This window comes from Bos indicus, chromosome 11 (assembly GCF_029378745.1).
Source record: "Bos indicus isolate NIAB-ARS_2022 breed Sahiwal x Tharparkar chromosome 11, NIAB-ARS_B.indTharparkar_mat_pri_1.0, whole genome shotgun sequence".
NCBI classification, from domain to species: Eukaryota; Metazoa; Chordata; class Mammalia; order Artiodactyla; family Bovidae; genus Bos; species Bos indicus.
Genome location: NC_091770.1, coordinates 59,749,860 through 59,769,831, shown reverse-complemented (window position 1 = coordinate 59,769,831; position 19,972 = coordinate 59,749,860). Strand labels below are relative to the sequence as shown.

The 19,972-nt window shown below is 35.9% G+C and overlaps 1 protein-coding gene across 7 annotated transcripts in view; it reads left to right on the top strand.

The window, feature by feature from the left end:
• The window catches only part of USP34 (ubiquitin specific peptidase 34), a 240,420-nt gene that overhangs the window by 111,098 nt on the left and 109,350 nt on the right, over window positions 1-19,972 (top strand). For all 7 annotated transcript variants that reach the window (XR_011569295.1, XM_070798851.1, XM_019970352.2 and 4 more), the window contains 5 exons: window positions 1,027-1,142; window positions 1,233-1,360; window positions 8,693-8,782; window positions 11,010-11,105; window positions 19,639-19,721. Coding sequence is in view for 6 of the 7 variants with exons in the window: in XM_070798851.1 (XP_070654952.1) it covers window positions 1,027-1,142; window positions 1,233-1,360; window positions 8,693-8,782; window positions 11,010-11,105; window positions 19,639-19,721 (513 nt within the window). In the remaining variant the exon portion in view is untranslated. The remainder of the gene's footprint in view (window positions 1-1,026; window positions 1,143-1,232; window positions 1,361-8,692; window positions 8,783-11,009; window positions 11,106-19,638; window positions 19,722-19,972) is intronic.

Sequence of the window (19,972 nt, the reverse complement as noted above, 5' to 3'; positions counted from 1 at the left end):
AATAGACTAGGGCTTGGGAATGGGCTCAGGGATTAAATATAATTAATTAGGTATGAGGGAATGTTTTAAGGTGGTAAAAGTGTTCTAAAACCCTATTCTAGTGGTGGTTGCATAATTCTCATTTTATGAAATCAATGTACGTGTACAGTTTAAGAGGAAAATTTCATGTAAAGCTGCTAAAAAAGAAGCAATTCTGCTTAATATAACAGAGCTAGGGAGAATTATTTACTAGAATTTTTGAATTTAATTGAATGTTTTGAATAAATTGTCTGCCTACAATGCGGAAGAGCCAGGTTCAATACCTGGGTTGGGAAGATCTCTTGGAGAAAGAAATGGCAGCCCACCTCAGTATTCTTCCTGGAAAATCCCGTGGACGGAGGAACCGGGTATGCTGCAGTCCATGGGGTCGCAAAGAGTCGGACATGACTGTGCGACTTAACTTTCACTTTCACTTTCTCAATTCAAAAAAGTGTTTAGATATAAGACACTTAACAGAGTTATGTCCCATGGCTATATAGTTAATTCAGTTAGTGTTAGTTGCTTAGTCATGTCTAACTCTGCAACCTGTGGACTATAGCCAGTCAGCCTATGGTATGGTATGGGTAGCCATACCCTTCTCCAGGGGATCTTTCTGACCTAGGGATCAAACCCTCTCCTGTATTGCAGGCAGACTCTTTACCATCTGAGCCATCAACAGTAATTTTTATGTTTGATTTGGGTTTCAGGTATTTGTATACAGTTCTTTTGACATGAGGAAAACATTAAATAATAATACTTAATAGAGCAGAGGCTATGAAATAGTGAAGAGATTATGAAAACTCTTCACTTTAGTAGTATCAAACTAAACAATACTATTCTCTCACTTATAAAGCAACTATTGTAATAATCTTGTTTTTGTCTTGTGATGTAATAAAAGATTTATCATTATACTTCACTTTGAATTTGTTATTTTTATGAATGCTGTAATTCACTTTACAATTTCAGTCAGCTGCATTCCTCTATAGTGTGGTATATTTTGCCCCTCAGGACCTGCAGTTCATAAACATCAATTCAGCAGTAATGCTGTGACAGACATTAATTTGGATAACGTTTGCAAGAAAGGAAACACTTTGTTGTGGGATATAGTCCAGGATGATGATGCAGTAAGTTATTTAATAAAGCCAAAAGACTACAAAATTACAGCAGAATGCAATCAGTGTTAGTAACTTAATGTATGTACATTCTTTTTGTAGGTTAATCTTTCTGAAGGATTAATAAATGAAGCAGAGAAACTTCTCTGTTCCTTAGTATGTTGGTTTACAGATAGACAGATTCGAATGAGATTCATCGAAGGTTGCCTTGAAAATTTAGGAAACAACAGGTAAATAGGAATTGACAGTTTTTTACATGGTAATCATTCATAATTAATATACCATTATTAGCCTTAAAAATTTTTTTTTAAGTAATCGTGGTTTTTGTATTAAACTCTTTCCCCCCACAGTGTTCATATGTTATCACTTGGTCTTGGTTATTTCAACACTTTTTGGCACTCTTGATTAGATCCCCTCTAACAGAAATAAGGGAATAATAATACTGTCTCCTTGATTCTGGGAATGATGGTGATTATTTTCAGATTGAAGTTAAATATTCTTGCGCTATTATATATAAAGGAAGCTAAATATGATAAGTAAACAACTAAGCTGAAATACATACATTTTGATAATGGCATTTTTCTTCCTTCTGAGTGGATTTTTTGACTTCTGTAGTGCATAGAGAATTAGATTAGTATTTTTTATCTGGTTTGACTTCTGCTGTATATATGTATACTTTTTATTGGGGCTCAAATTATTACAAATTTCTTGATTTTCAGTTCTGCTTATTGATACAGTTTCCAGTTTCCCTTGTCTTATACTGCTTTGGTAATATTGTTTCATTCTCTTTCATAGTGAATTCAGTTATTAATTGAACATATTAACATTTTCATTTTACCTCCGCTCAGGCTCAATATAAATGTCTAATTTTATTGAATATTTAACTATGTAAAAAAATATTTTTTGACCTAATTGAATTAGGAAAAATATGTTCAATATTTTATTTTCTACTTTTGGTCTTTAAAGGTCTATAATTTGAACAATCACAGTAGAAAAATTGCTTATTCATGCAGGTGTAAGAAACTACTAATAGGTCCCTGTTAGTGGATCAGTTGGAGAAGGCAGTGGCATCCCACTCCAGTACTGTTGCCTGGAAAATCCCATGGATGGAGGAGCCTGGTAGGCTGCAGTCCATGGGGTCGCGAAGAGTCGGAGATGACTGAGAGACTTCACTTTGACTTTCCGCTTTCATGCATTGGAGAAGGAAATGGCACCCCACTCCAGTACTGTTGCCTGGAGAATCCCATGGACGGAGAAGCCTGGTAGGCTGCAGTCCACGGGGTTGCACAGAGTCGGACACGACTGAAACGGCTTAGCAGCAGCAGCAGCAGCAGTGGATCAGTTGCCTCATTCAACATGTATTTAAAAGGAACGCTTTTAATGGCTGGATGATATTTCATAATTTATATACGTATTACAGAAGTTAATTTTAAAATGTTAATTGTCTTTTAATAGTCTTCCTGAAGCTACTGAACATTTTTTTAAGTTGTATCAATTTTTATTCCCCATATGTGCATCTGCATATTGTATGGCCCAGCAGTTCACTGCAAAGTATGTGGCTTACAATAATACATCCAGATGGTCACCAAAAGACATATTCAAGGATGTTCATAAAAACATTATTCAAAATAACTGTTCTTTGTACTGCTGTCCACATGCCAAAAACAGAATAAGAAGGAAAAATTAAATTGTGGACTGTTTGTTAAATAAAATGTTTATAACAGTAGCAATGAAAGAACTACAACTGCAAGGAATAGTGTGGTTGAATCTCACAATCATAATGTTGAGTGAAAGAAGCCGTAATAAAAAGGCTTATTTCTATCACTCTCGTTATGTAGAGTTTAAAAACAAGAAACCTATTTAATAGTTGGGATAATGGTTACTCTTGGGTTGTCAGTGACTAGAAAGGGGGCTCTTCCCAAGTCTTCTGGGATGCTGGTGAGGATTTCTTTCTTAATGGGGGTACATATTACATACGTATGTTCACCTCCTCATTTTGAATTGTCACTTAATTTTATACATGTTTTTACATGAATGTTACACTTAAATATAAAAAGCTATGTGAAAGAGGAAATATTATGTAGCCTTTGAGTCATACATTTTCAAAAGTTGTATATTAATATGGGCATATACTCATAGGCCCATTTGTTTTTAATAAAAAGATAATAAGCAATATGTGAGGCTGTAGAGTAGTTACTTCTAGGAGGATTCAGTTATTTTTTTTTTCTTCTTTATGCTTTTCTATTTTCCAGTTTTTCCATAATGAGCACTTATTTCTCCAAGGGTATCTTAACAGAGACAGTAGGAAAACTGTATAAAACTGTATGGAAAATTTCCAACTTGAATTTTTAGTAAGCTTTAATTTGTTCAGTCCCAAATAACTTGAAAAGATACGCATTTTCATTTGTTGGAGGCAATCCTATACCCCAGTTATAGTTACTTAATGGTGTATGGAAAATATAGTAAATATAACTATTATATTGATGTTAAATTTGCCCTCAGAATTTACTCCTTAGAGGGTTGTTGTATTTATTATTCTAGTCTTAGTATTAATGTATCATATATACCAATGCTTAGAGCATAGTAGCATTTTTTAGCCTGGATATATACAACATATCCAGTGTACACCAACTGAACTTACTAAAGTTATGCAAATTAAAAATTAGTTTTGAACATCTTTTTAGAAAACCATTATTAGTTTCAGTTTCCTGATGAATCAGTGGTTTTTAACTGGAGTGATTCTTCCTTGGCAGTATCAATACTTGGAGATATCTTTGGTTGATACATTGATGAGTTGAATTGGAGATGTTACTTTGAGCCAGGGGTACTACTAAACATCCTTCAATACAGAGGACAGCGTTTCACAAAGGAGAATTGTGTGAAATGTCAGTAGTGACATCAGAGTCTAAGAAGTCCTAAACACAAGAATACTTTCTCCAAGCCTAGCCCCCTGTGTTTGTCATCTCTGTAGGAAAGGAGTGTTGAGAAAGGGTGTTAATAGGAAAGCTCTTCCTTATGTTGAAACAGATGGACCACGGCAACCTACTCATACACCATTTTCTGACATGTTACCCCCAAATCCCCACAGATGTCTACTTCTTGATAATGTCAATTTTTTACATACTTTACAGAGGTTTTATTTTTTTTAAATTTTCTTTGTGCTCATTTTGATTTTCTTTCTAGTTCCTCACTTGCTGTGGTTTATAGACCTTTCAGCAATTTTTTTTTTTTTTGCTTTTCTATGATCATATTACAGTTTATTTTACAGAATGAACTTAGCTTTCTTTTGAACAGCAGTTTTTCCTTATTACTTCTAAGGGGGCTTAGAGATCTGAAAAAGAAAAAGTCTTCCATAAATTGTCCATAATTCTGCCATTTATATGGAACCCACCATAAACGCTTTAAAACATGCAGCATGTGACATATGCACTTTTAGTCTTAGGCAGGTTGTTTTATGAGCTGTATAATGACATTTCCGTGGCGCAGGAAGTTTAAAGTTATACACAGAAACACAGAGTAGACTGGTTTGCAGAATGTTGTCATAAAATGAGAGCATGAGGTGGACAGTAACTCCCACAATGAAAAGTCCATGACTTTCCAGCTTAGAATTTGTTACTTTGGGTCAGTGAGATAAGACTGCTGTCCAGTGAGTAGGGTGGAAGTAAGGGTTGAGTTGTAATCAGCCCCTTTGATGTTTTATGTGTATTAGAAGACAGGTGTTCACATTCTGTGCTACCTAGCACAGAATCAGAATCTGTGCTACTTAGCAAGAATTGATTTGAGACTCTGGGAACCTGTCCATTTTGTGCTTTTTTTTTTTTTTTTTTCCTATTTTGTACTAGGTAGTTTAATCCATGTGTGAAATTTTTTGCCTTAGAATACATAAGTGAAAATTCTTATACATATTAGGGATTTGTTTAGAGGTTCATATAATTAAGAAATGGATGGTACTATGTACTTTTTTTTGGTTTTGTTTCCTCTCTGTAAAGACAGTATTACATAATAGCATTTCATGTCAACTGTTGGTATATACTATAATTCAGAATGACTGAATAGCATTTTGTAGAACACACCAGTCTTCTTCAAATATGGAGTCTAGGGAAACCATCCAAATGTGACTTTTTTAATTGTGAAGCCCACCAGCAAATGTGTTCATTCTCCTGCTACTGCTAAGTCGCTTCAGTTGTGTCCGACTGTGCGACCCCATAAATGGCAGCCCACCAGGCTCCGCCGTCCCTGGGATTGTCCAGGCAAGAACACTGGAGTGGGTTGCCATTTCCTTCTCCAATGCAGGAAAGTGAAAAGTGAAAGTGAAGTTGCTTAGTTGTGTCCGACTCTTCGCGACCCCATGGACTGCGGGCAAGAGTACTGGAATGGGGTGCCATTGTCTTCTCCGGTTCATTCTCCTAAGCGTGGGTAATTCTTAGAGTCATACCACACTGTTGTTTAGTAATAAGCTTCTGGTTACAACAAAAACTTGGAATTAAGCAAAAAACCAGAGCAGTTTTAAGATGATAGCATTTTTCCTGATTCTAAACTTAGCGCAGTAGTCCCTGGGTATCTGTGGGGCACTGGTTCCTGGATTCCTCTGCAGATACCCAAATCTACAAGGGCTCAGGTCCTTCATAGACAGTAGTGTAGGACAGTCAGCTCTCTGTATCCCCAGATAAGGAACCTGTGGCTATGGAGAGCTAACTGTATCTTGTTATTCAGGACTGTTGTTCCTTTTTATCTTAAATCTGTTGTTGCCCAGGGTTGTATGTTTTCATATTTAAAATTTTCACTCTTGGAAGAATTTGTGAAATATAAGTATGAATATAATTTCTGTTTTTTGTAAGCATATCAGCAATGAAAACTATTTGGGCAAAAAAGTTGATAAGGTAACAGTTCTTCCAGGAGAAATGCTATAACATTTTTAAAAAATTTAGAAAAGTTTTATTGGAGTGTGGTTGATGCACAGTGTTGTGTAGTTTCTGCTGTACAGCATGATATGATTTTAATTGGAACAAGTTGATACATCTGTTCTTGCGAAGTTTCCATTAACATTGAAATATAAATTATTGTTATCACCAAGTAAGTTAATTATCTTCCACTGTTACCCGCTCAGAGCCTGGCATCCTGTTCTCTAATGTCAAGCATCATGTGCTTGCTTCTACATTTTATAAAATGAAATCATGTTCATTGTAGAAAACTTGGAAAGTAAATTTAAACAATTTAGACTCTTAACAGCATTGAATGCAAAAGAGGAAATAAGATTTTCAGAAAATATACAACTGTTGCACAGTATAAGACTTGCTTTAATGAGCTATGGTATATCTAGTCTGTCTGTCTGTATATTTTAAAATTTGAAATTACACTAGGCAAATAATTTTGGAATTTGCTTCTGTGATTTTAGGTGAAATTTTCCTGTGTCCTTTTTTCATTGTGTTATCTTACTGATTTTGTGCTTATAAAGTCAAATAATGTATATGTATACATTCTAGTTTTTTATGTCTTAATTTTTGGGAAAAACTCTTCTAATGTTTCTGAAATTTTGACAGAAGATTTTAGATAAATAATCTAAAATTGAAACTGATTTCTCCTGATCCTCTATGGTCTATCTTCCTAAGCACCACTACTGTGCAACTTGCTGAAGAATATTAAAAATTTTAATATTTAAAAATATACTAAACGTTTAAGTGTTTTTAAATATTTAAAGAATCTTTACTTTGCACTTACTAGATACCAGGCATTTACTGTCTTTATTTCTTCACTGTATGCTTATTATTATTGGCCATACCTTGAGACATGGGGACCTTCTCCATCCAGAGATTGAATCTGTGTCCCTGCAGTGGAAGCCCAGTCTTAACTCTTGGACCACTGGGGAAGTCCACTGTATATTCTTACATACTAATGTCGTTTTGATCTTCTGACGTTCTCTTAGCATGCTGTCTTCTGGTAATATTTTCTTCTTTGTACTTCAGAACTGTAATATAACATTGTACATTGTTGTTCTTCTTCCTTACTTGAAAATCTTGCTTTTAAGTTCTTTGCTGGTTTGTTGTTTGTTGTTTGAGGAAATATATACTCAGCACGCACATATGCGGGAATTTTTAATGAATAAGACAGTCTGCTCACATAGAGCATATTCTAGTGGTAGCATTAAATAAAGGAATATTCATTAGGTGATGATGATGAATAAAAATTGTAAAGGAGTCAATAAAGAGGTTCGTGGAGCAGTGGGAAGGTGTTATTTAATTATTGAGTTGTCAGGGTCATTGTTTCTGTTGATATTGAGGGAACCTTAATACAGTGGGGGAAGGAGTCCTTCAAGTAGATATTTAGGTAAAGAGCATTCCAAGCATAGGCAATAGCAAAGCCCCTGAAGCAGGAATGTGCTTGTGTGTGCTGATGGAATAGCTCAAGGAGGATGGGAAGGAAAAGAGGTTACACTGATAGAAGAAATGGGGACAGATCACATGTGGCTTTGTAATCAAATTTAAGTACTTTGGATTTTATTTAGAAAGATGAAATTTTGCAGTTTCTCCTGCTTGGCGTTTGCCATGATTTTCCTCCTATTTAGAAGTGTAGCCTTGTATACTAATATTCCTGGTACTCCTCTCGAAAAGAGTAGGCATTTTTGAGGACTTACTTGTACTCCGTATTTGTTAGTAGGGTGCCAAATTAAAAAAAAAATAATTCTTTCATGAAGCAATACTGCTCCTAAGCTTAAAAATAAAATATTAGAGTTTGTTGTGCTTCTTTCAGGGCTCATGGAAGCAGCCTTCTTGCCTACTAGGAATTCTGGGATTTGTATATCAGTGTGTTCCCTGTCCCCCTTTTCTTCCAGAAGATAGACATACTCAGATCTTCTTGAGGTCTTTGAGTGATTTCATGTTGCCTTTTGGCTCCTTAAGGAGCCAAACCTCAAGGCTTCTTGAGGTTTATGGTGTGCTTCTGTTATTAACATTGCTCATAATGCAGTGATTGTCAGTTTAGATACAGTTTATATTAAGTGAGAGATAGGGGGAAAGTGATAATTTATGTAGTTTGAAAAGTGTTCTCTATATTTATTGTTTGTGGTCCACAAACCAGCAGTTTGAGTATCACTTGTGAGCTTATTAGAAATGCAATCCTGAACCTACCCCAGACCTACTGGATCAGAGTTGGCACTTTAAGACTAAACTTTGAGAAGCCCTGCTCTAGATAATTGACTCAACCTGCTGCTGCTTGTTTTCCTTGATTAAATCCTGAGAAACACCTATGACTGTTAAAAGAAAACTTCCATTAAAAATTTTTATATTTAAAAGCGCTTCACTTTTCTTTTATACTCAGATATTTATATAGTATATTTTACTTTAAAAGTTTTGGATTGAATTTTTTAAAACTTAGATTTCTTGCCACAGTGGATAATAAGCTGATACTTTAGAGAAAAAACTCTAATGTTTGCATAGAAGCATCTGTAAAATTCATTAATTCTTTTTGTGTTTGATTTTAAATAACTGAATTTCTGTTAAGAGCTAGAATTACTGATAGTAGTTAAAATTATTTTTTTCTATAAATATCTGTTTTTGTTATTTCAGATCAGTAGTAATTTCACTTCGTCTTCTTCCAAAACTCTTTGGTACCTTTCAGCAGTTTGGGAGCAGTTATGATACACATTGGATTACAATGTAAGTAAATAAAAGAAAGTATTCATTTTCAAGACTTTTTCCAATCATAATTCTCAGTTTTTGAGTAACTTATCAGCTGCTAATTTGTACAAGGAAAATATGAATTTTGTGTAATTCAAATGTTTTCTTAGATTTCTGAGGTGCTGTTTCTGCCACTTAGCACCATGGAGATTATATATACCCCTGCCAGTAGGAAATCTGACCTTTGTATTCATTGTAGCTTGAGAAAAATAGTGTAGCAATTAATGCTTTAATTTTCAGGTAAAGATTTTTTAGTGTGTTTGATCATGGCAAAAGACTCCTGAAGAGGATCCACATGTTGAACATTCTAGGATGCTTTTAATTTTTATCCATGATTGAAATTGGTTGTAGGCATTGCATCATGTTAGGAATAATTTTGAAACCACTGTGTTACTCTTTTACATACATAGAGAACTTATGATTAATGTTAAAGAATTCTTTCAACGATAGTGTGCTGTTGATGTGATATTGATCTAATATTTGAGAAAATTCTGGTGAAAGTTCACTATCATGAGTATTTCATTAACCTCTGAGAATGTGTAACTTGCTTTATTCAAAATAGCCTTTTTGGAGAGATTTCAGAAACTTAAAATTTAGGAAAAATTAGACCTGTTGAAGGATTTATTTATGAAATCATGTAGGATGGAATTTTATATAATTCCTTCTCAAAACTAAGATTAGTTGGTAAGAATACTTTTCTTTCAAAATGAGTATGATTTAAAAAATTTGTAGACATCTAAAGATGGGAAGCTCCTCTGGAGAAGGGAATGGCAATCCACTCCAGTATTCTTGTCTGGAGAATTCCATGGACAGAGAAACCTGGTGGGCTATGGTCTGTGGGGTCACAAAGAGTTGGACACAAGTGAGTAACTAATACACACACAAATAAAATGAAGTTAGCTCTTCTGAGTTACAGCCCTTACTGTTTATTTTTCTTTTAATAGGGGATTGGTTTAACCTGAACCTCTATTACTGTTTTTTAAAAAGCATATTAAAAAAGCTCTTTCTTTGATTAATTTTTACAGTGTGATCCTAGTGACAGTTCTATTTGTGACTGCAAGGAGGGTCTTTGGACAGAGGAGTAGGGGAAAGCATTTAGCATCCTTTAAGTACAAGAGTAGCATGAGTTTTATTTCATTTACTCTTCTCTTAGTTTTTAAATGGCCAAATTACAAAATTCAAAAGCATTAAAGTGATTCAGTTGTAGCTCACCTGGGCAAGTTGGTATTGCAGTCATTTGAGGAGGTTTATATTAAGGAGTTACAGAGGCTAACATTCTAATGGAAGTGGGAAGCTCTGAATATTCAGTTACTTATCAAGTATATTGGGGCTTCCTGGTAGCTCAGATGGTAAAGAATTGCCTGGGTTGGGAAGATCCCCTGGAGAAGGGAATGGCAACCCACTCCAGTATTCTTGCCTGGAGAATTCCATGGACAGAGGAGCCTAGTGGGCTATAGTTCATGGGGTTGCAAAGAGTTGGACACAGCTGAGTGACTAACATACTTACTTATTTATCAAGTATATTGAGTTGAAACCCTTTTAGCTTGTTTTTTGTGTACTGTGTGCTCAGTCACCAATTAATTCCTCCTCCAGGGGATCTTCCCAACCCAGGGATTGAACCAGAGTATCCTGTGTCTTCTGCATTGACTGGTGGATTTTTAACCACTGAGCCACCTATGAAACCCCTAGCTTGTTTCTTATTTAAACATAAATAAGCTCTGTTAATTCTCATGTGAGACTGGTGTCCTTTATCTTACTAGGTGGATCACTTAAAAGAACTCTGAGCTCCTGCAGTTAATTGGCATCAATAATAGCAAAAACTTGCACTTGGTGTGAGTCTGTTATATGCAGTAGCACTCAACGTTTGATTTGATATGTATTTTCTCTTAAACTCTTAGGGTCCATATTTTAAAATTGGAAATTATCTCTGATCATCTTAGTAAATCTTCAGGTAACCAGCAAACTGACAGGCTGGCATGGACTGTATTGTGCTGTTTTTTTTAAAACATTAACTCATGTTAGTCATTTATTTAGCATTTGACCAGACATTTTATTCCCTACACAGAGATTGAATATTTTGAGATTTAAACACAATCATACTATAACTTCATAAAAATTAAGGTGCACTATAGTGTTTTTCTCTGTTCTAGAATAGATTTATCTCACCCTGTGCCTCTGAAATTATTTTCTCTTTTAATTGGTTCAGGTGGGCAGAAAAAGAACTGAACATGATGAAGCTTTTCTTTGATAATTTGGTATACTATATTCAAGCTGTAAGAGAAGGCAGACAAAAGCATGCATTGTAAGTATACTTTAACTAGGTAAGGTATGTGTAGTGTTGATTGTCTTTGCTTTGAAAGATAAGATAATTTTTCAGTTTTCCATTCCTTTTTTTTTGTATAATAAATATAATGAAAAATAGTTATAAAATTATAAGAGGAAGTTTCTTTTTTAATATGACTTTTGTAAGGTTATTTTAATAATGCTTAACCTTAGGGAAATACAAACTATATAACTTTAGGAGTTGATTTACCTTCACTATAGATTCTTTTCATAAGGCAGTGTTTTTAGGAATCAAAAGTAAATACTTTTTTCAGAAGTCACCAGTTTTGTATTCAGTTCAGTTCAGTCGCTCAGTCGTGTCCGACTCTTTGCGACCCCATGAATTGCAGCACGCCAGGCCTCCCTGCCCATCACCAACTCCCAGAGTTCACTCAGACTCACGTCCATCGAGTCAGTGATGCCATCCAGCCATCTCATCCTCTGTCGTCCCCTTCTTCTCCTGCCCCCAATCCCTCCCAGCATCAGAGTCTTTTCCAATGAGTCAACTCTTTGCATGAGGTGGCCAAAGTACTGGAGTTTCAGCTTTAGCATCATTCCTTCCAAAGAAATCCCAGGCTGATCTCTTTCAGAATGGACTGGTTGGATCTCCTTGCAATTCAAGGGACTCTCAAGAGTCTTCTCCAACACCACACTTCAAAAGCATCAATTCTTCAGCGCTCAGGTTGCTTCACAGTCGAACTCTCACATCCATACATGACCACTGGAAAAACCATAGCCTTGACTAGACGGACCTTTGTTGGCAAAGTAATGCCTCTGCTTTTGAATATGCTATCTAGGTTGGTCATAACTTTTCTTCACAGGAGTAAGCGTCTTTTAATTTCATGGCTGCAATCACCATCTGCAGTGATTTTTGAATCCAAAAAAATAAAGTCTGACACTGTTTCCACTGTTTCCCCATCTATTTCCCATAAAGTGATGGGACCAGATGCCATGATCTTCGTTTTCTGAATGTTGAGTTTTAAGCCAACTTTTTTACTCTGCTCTTTCATCTTCATCAAGAGGCTTTTTAGTTCCTCTTCACTTTCTGCCATAAGGGTGTTGTCATCTGCATATCTGAGGTTATTGATATTTCTCCTGGCAATCTTGATTCCAGCTTGTGCTTCTTCCAGCCCAGCGTTTTTCATGATGTACTCTACATAGAAGTTAAATAAGTAGGGTGACAATACACAGCCTTGACTTACTCCTTTTCCTATTTGGAACCAGTCTGTTGTTCCATGTCCAGTTCTAACTGTTGCTTCCTGACCTGCATACAGATTTCTCCAGAGGCAGGTCAGGTGGTCTGGTATTCCCATCTCTTTCAGAATTTTCCTCAGTTTATTGTGATCCACACAGTCAAAGGCTTTGGCGTATTAGGGCATTGTAAATATAATATGATTTAATATTATTTTAAGTAATCCAGTTGTGCATGTGACTGGTGATAGAAGCAAAGTCTGATTTTGTAAAGAGCAATATTGCATAGGAACCTGGAATATTAAGTCCATGAATCAAGGCAAATTGGAAGTGGTCAAATAGGAGATGGCAAGAGTGAACATTGACATTTTAGGACTCAGTGAACTAAAATGGACTGGAATGGATGACTTTAACTCTGATGACCATTATATCTACTATTGTGTGTAAGAATCCCTTAGAAGAAATGGAGTAGCCATCATAGTCAACAAAAAAGTCTGAAATGCAGTACTTGGATGCAATCTCAAAAATGACAGAATGATCTCTGTTCATTTCCAAGGCAAACCACTCAATATCATGGTAATCCAAGTCTATGCTCCAACCACTAATGCTGAAGAAGCTGAAGTTGAATGGTTCTACGAAGACGTATAAGACCTTCTAGAACTAACACCCCCAAAAGATGTCCTTTTCATTATAGGGGACTGCAATGCAAAAGTAGGAAGTCAAGAAATACCTGGAGTAACAGGCATATTTGGCCTTGGAGTACAGAATGAAGCAGGGCAAAGGCTAACAGAGTTTTGCCAAGACAACGCACTTGTCATAGCAGACACCCTCTTCCAACAACACAAGAGAAGACTCTACACATAGACATCACCAGATGGTCAGTACTGAGATCAGACTGATTATATTCTTTGCAGCCAAAGATGGAGAAGCTCTATACAGTTAGCAAAAACAAGACCAGGAGCTGACTGTGGCTCAGGTCATGAACTCTTTATTGTCAAATTCAGACTGAATTTGAAGAAAGTAGGGAAAACCACTAGACCATTCAGATATGACTGAATCAATCCCATAAGATTATACAGTGGAAAAATAGATTCAAGGGCTTAGATCTGATACAGTGCCTAAAGAACTATGGACGGAATTCGTGACACTGTACAGGAGGCAGTGATCAAGACCACCCCCAAGAAAAAGAAATGCAAAAAAAGCAAAATGGCTATCTGAGGAGGCCTTACAAATAGCTGTGAAAAGAAGAGAAGCCAAAAGGAAAGATACTTGAATTGAATGCACCCTTTTGAATGCACTCTGCACCCATTTGAATGCAGAGTTCCAAAGACTAGCAAGGAGTGATAAGAAAGCCTTCCTCAGTGATCAGGGCAAAGAAATAGAGGCAAACAATAGAATGGGAAAGACTAGACATCTCTTCAAGAAAATTAGAGATACTAAGGGAACGTTTCATGCAAGGATGGGCTCAATAAAGGACAGAAATGATATGGCCCTAACGGAACCAGAAGATACTAAGAAGAGGTGGCAAGAATACACAGAAGAACTACACAGAAAAGATTCATGACCCAGATAATCATGATGGTATAATCACTGACCTAGAGCCAACATCATGGAATGCAAAGTGAAGTGGGCCATAGGAAGCATCACTATGAACAAAGCTAGTGGAGGTGATGGAATTCCAGTTGAGCTATTTCAAATCCTAAAAGATGATGCTGTGAAAGTGTTGCACTTAGTATGCCAGCAAATTTGGAAAACACAACCATGACCACAGGACAGGAAGAGGTCAGTTTTCATTCCAATCCCAGAGAAAGGCAGTGCCAAAGAATGCTCAAACTACCGTACAATTGCACTCATCTCACACGCTAGCAAAGTAATGCTCAAAATTCTCCAAGCCATGCTTCAACAATATGTGAATTGTGAATTTCCAGATGTTCAAGCTGTATTTAGAAAAGGCAGAGTAACCAGAGATCAAATTGCCAACATCCATTGGCAAGAGAGTTCCAGAAAAACATTTATTTCTGTTTTATTGAATATACCAAAGCCTTTGACCTTGTGGATCATAACAAACCCTGGAAAATTCTTAAAGAGATGGGAATACCAGACCACCTGACCTGCCTCTTGAGAAATCTGTATGCAGGTCAAGAAGCAACAGTTAGAACTGGATATGGAACAATGGACTGATTCCAAATCAGGAAAGGAGTACGTCATGGCTGTATATTGTCACCTTGCTTATTTAACTAAATTATATGCAGAGTACATCATGAGAAACACTGGGCTAGAGGGAAGCACAGGCTGAAATCAAGATTTCTGGGAGAAATATCAATAACCTCAGATCCTCAGATGATAGCACCCTTATGGCAGAAAATGAAGAACTAAACAACCTCTTGATGAAACGAAAGAAGAGTGTGAAAAAGTTGGCTTAAAGCTTAACATTGAGAAAACTAAGATCATAACATTTGGTCCCATCACTTCATGGCAAATAGATGGGGAAACAGTGGCAGACTTTATTTTCTTGGGATCCAAAATCACTGCAGATGGTGACTGCAGCCATGAAATTAAAAGATGCTTACCTCCTTGGAAGAAAAGTCATGGCTAACCTAGGGATCATATTAAAAAGCAGAGACGTTACTTTGCCAACAAAGGTCTATCTAGTCAAAGATATGGTTTTTCCAGTAGTCATTTATGGATGTGAGAGTTGGACTACAGGGACAGCTGAGCCCCAAAGAACTGATGTTTTTGAACTGTGGTGTTGGAGAAGACTCTTGAGGGACCCTTGGACTGCAAGGAGATCCAATCAGTCCATCCTAAAGGAAATCAGTCCTGAATGTTCATTGGAAGGACTGATTCTGAAGGTGAAACTCCAATACTTTGGCCACCTGATGCGAAGAACTGACTCAGTGGAAAAGACCCTGATGCTGGGAAATATTGAAGGTAGGAGGAGAAGGGGATGATAGAGGATGAGATGGTTGATTGGCATCACTGACTCAATGGAAATGAGTGTGAGTAAACTCCAGGAGTTGGTGATCAATGTGGAGGCCTGGTGTGTTGCGATTCATGGGGTTGCAAAGAGTCGGACACGACTGAGTGAACTGAACTGAATAATATTTAATATTTAATAATATAAATGTTTACTTCTGAAAAAATGTTTTATCATAGAATTAATTTAAACCATTTTCCTTCATTATTATAGTTATATACTAGTATTTATTACGTGAAAATGGAAATTGTTATGGTACAGATGGTTAATATTTTATAATTAAAAATATTGTCTGGATATATTGAAGTGCCTTTGTGTAAGTATTAGTAGAAGTTGATTAGTTGTATAGCTGTGTTTAAAGTTTCTTATAAAGGGAGATTCCTGCATAGATGAAATCATGTAGAATTCAGAAAGCTTCTACTTGTGAGTCAGTGGAAACTGATAGTTATGGAAACCACCATGTCCGTAAATAAGAAAAATATACACAGTATTTATTGAGAAAACATCTTCATAGAAAAGTTTCATGTAGATAACGGATCAGATAGTAGCAGTTTTCAGAAAACCTATGGGTTTTTAAGGCATGCTTGTTCACCTCCAAAAATGAAATCATGTCCACCTTCTTCCTCCTACCACCCCCCATCAGTTATTTCTCCAAAATTTACTTTGCTTTTCAGTGTACTGCCATCCTCCAGGTCATCTAAAACTTGGGGCCCTTTTTGTATATGTGTATTTCGAATCATGAATAATGGTGGTGGTGGTGATAAAAATAGCCAGTATTCATTGATAGTTGCTATGTGCTGGATACGTTTTAAGTATTAATTTCAAGGTACACAACAACTAATTTGAAGTAGGAACCGTCATTTTAAAAGTTAGAACAGGAACTTTCCTGGCAGTTCAGTGATTAAGACTCTGCGGTTCACAAGTGGACATGCCCACAAACACTGTTCCAGTTCTTTAACCAACCTTTGGATCAATTTTCTTCCCTCAGCCTCCCCCATAATTGTTAATTACTCATGCTTATGAATTGCAGAAGGCATTAATGATACTTTTAGAAAGCACATGGGCCCGAGAATCACACAGATCTGGGTTTAGGTTATGAATCTATTGTTTGACCTTATTTCAGTTACTTAATGCTCTAATTTCTAATTATTTAGTGTATGAGTTTTTTTTTTTAAGAATAAATAAATTAGTAAGCTGTTTCTGGCACATAGTAGGTCATCTATAAATTGTAGTTATGTCACTAAAATAAACTATGGTATATAACAGGCAAGAAACTTGACTCCTACCCTCATTTAGACTCTTCGCTGAATAAAAAATAAATTGTAGTTTATTCTGTCTAGTATTTGGGCCCTCTAAAATCTAAATCAACTAACCTTTCTTGTTTTGTTGTTCAATGATTTTTTTTCTTTTAGAAATTGTTCTTTATGCTTGTTAAATTATTTCTGAGATATTTCCTTAAATTTATTCTTTTCTGTAACTTGGCTTACAAACTTACCTCTGTAAAGGTGCATTCTCTTTAAATCCTTTAAAAATTCTAAGTATTCTTCATAGTCTGTCCTCTTTCATTTTTTCTTCTTGAAGCAGAGGTAAAGATTATTGCCTTCTGAATCTGTATCTCCATACATTTTCTATAGTAGCCTTAAAATCAACAAGGAGCAGGAGTAAAACCACACTGACCAGCATTTTTAGAAGGCAGAATTCAAATTAACCTGTCAACAAAGAAACATTTAAATTGCAAGAGAGCTCCCATTGGAAACAAAGCCTGTGGGCTTGAAGAGCAGGGACACGAACTTAACAGAGGGGCATTGCAGACTCAGATGAATCATACTCAGAAAGAAAAAGTCCAACATTAAGTGCCAGAAAATGAACACATGTCTGACACTTGGTTATTGACAGCATTGGCAACAGTGAAGTTGCTTACTTTGTTAGTGGAGCCAGAAGTAGAGCCTCATAGCATTGATGCCTGTATTTTTTGTTTTTTGTTTTTTAAAGAAGCATTGCTTATGTGGTACTGTTTGGAGATGAGTATAAGTTTTACACTTTCCTAGGGTATGCCAGAGTATCCTTCCAGTCCTCTAGTCTGCTTTGTTACCTGACATTTTAAGAGAATAAAATCTTAGAAGAGAGAGCTGTCTGGACTAATTTGGCGTAATCCGCTTGTTTCTTCAGGGTGAAAACTGAGTTGTACGTTTGTTGCTCTTTGATAAAGCATACTGGTTTCATAAGTTTGTGGCACATTACTTTCCATTTGTTCAGTGGAGATTATAGTAGGCAAGTTCTAAGATTTTTACATAGGACAAAAAGATTCTTGTTGCATTAAAGATAACATTTCATTTAATAAATGGACATAGTATATATTCCTTGAATACAGTTGCCTCTAGAGAAAACCCTGTGCCAACATTTAGGCTGTAAAGAGATTAATTTTTTTAAGGTGGCAGTTTTTCACTAGAGTTTTATGCCTGTGGTGAGACTGTTTTTGTCCTGTATTTTCTGTAATATTGGGAGCCATGGACAAGCCCAGGAGAGTTTATCAGTATTGATAACACTTTTGGTTTGCATCCCAGGAAATTTCCTGGCTGGTGATTTCATCAGCCAGTGGGATTCTAACAGAGCAGGCAAGAGTCCTTTGAAATGTGGAGCCAGTGGCACTACGGTGAAAGTGGAAGAAAGAAGGACAAAGGGACTTGTCCCTACCTTCTAAAGTTATAGGTCCCTTTACTCTCAGGGAAGGAAGTATTCAGAAAGTAAAGGCACTTTGTAAAGGACAAGGCATTATTCCTGTTTTATTCCCCATCCTCAGGCTCAGATAAGTGTAGTAATTTACTTAAAATCGCAGAACTGATGTATGATAGAACTCGTATTTGAACTTATACTCCAAAGTCTCTGCTACAAAATCTGCCCTATTGGTAAAAGGATGAAAACTGTTAAGAGAAGGTCTTGAATTTAATCTGAATAGTGTTCTAGTCTGTGAGTTGCTTACGGTATTCCACCCCACCACACCCCCAATTCCCAGCCAGCTTGACACAAGTACTTTGAACTTCAGAAAGGACACTGCAACAATAATGAAGCAAATATTATCTTTACTTTGCCAGTGTTAATATGAGACAGTAAAGAAAAATTAAGATATATCAAGCAAACTCAATCTGTAGGAAAGCTTAACTTTAAACTTCAGTAGCAAATCTAGTGTAATTTTTGAAACCAGCTAACTTTAGGAAGCTTTTAGAATTTTGCACCTGCTTACGGATATTTAGAAATTGAATTAAGAGACTCTATCTGCAAACTGGGATATAGATTATAGCTCAGAGTGGCTGCTCTCTTTTGTTGGCATGGTAATTTGGGCAATTCATCCCCAGCCAGCCTTTTGAGTTGTAACATAAAAACTCTTCATTGATTCAGTCTCGTTGATTCAGGTGCTTGTGGGAACTAGAATGTTGTGATATCACAGTCACAGTTCAGTGTGCAGTGTACAGAGCTGCTACAGGAATCCTAAAATGCAAATCTGATCACTACCCCTTTTCTTTTGCCAGCATCCTTCACCAGATAAGTGACTTTCTTATCTGTCCATAACAGTATCAAACTCTTCTGACATTCAGGCTCACAGCAGTTTGGCCCCTGCTTCCCTCTTCAGACCCATCTCCTACCTTTCCTGTACCACAGACCAACACTTGATTCTTCAAATGCTTTCCTTTGCAAATGCTGACAAACTGATTCCCAGAGAACCATGTGAAATTACCTACTTAACAAGCTTTCAAAGCAATTTTTACATTATACATTGAATTTTGTACATATGAATTACAGTTACTTAGATTTGAAATAACATTCAGAAATGCTTATTTTGTATCAAAATAAAATGATACAATTTTATTTATTTATAATTTATTATCAAAATAAATGCTTATTTTGTTTTCTTCATGAATTGTATTTATGGAAATGATATATCATTAACATTTCTTGTTTAAGGAATATAGTATTATCCCTGGAGGGACAGTGACAGTGAAACATGGACTTTCTAGATGGAAATGTATTAAATATTAAAATTAATGTACATACTGCATAACTTTAACATTTCTTCTACTGTTGTTCTTACCTACTTATCTAATTTGAAAGTTTGTGTTCTAATAATTTGTAGAGTTTTATAATATTAAATAATTCTTTCCTGTAACATTTGGCTTTGGCCATTTTTTGTGTGTGTAGCTAAAGATATAATTTGAAATATTTAATAATTGAGTTCTTAAATGGAATTTTATTTATTTGGTACAATTTAAGATTAGGACCATTAGATCTTTAAAAATAATTAAGATATAAGGTCTCTCAGCTAATTATTTTAACGGTTTTTTAACTGCAGGTACAGCCATAGTGCTGAAGTTCAGGTGCGACTTCAGTTCTTAACTTGTGTCTTTTCCACTCTGGGATCACCTGATCATTTCAGTAAGTTTTTTAATCAACATTTTAATAAGTTTTTAGATCTTCATTGATTCTTGAAAGAGTCCAATTAAATGTACTCATGCCTTTAGATTTCTGTGGTGATCAAATTATTCTCAGTACTAAACGTCCTATCTGTGTATGGCAATAGCAGCTTGTCCCTGACATGTTCTTGTTTCAATCTCTGAATGTGTCGGTTTCTTAATGAATGAATGACTCATTGCATGAACAAAATATTTGGCATAGGTGAACATATC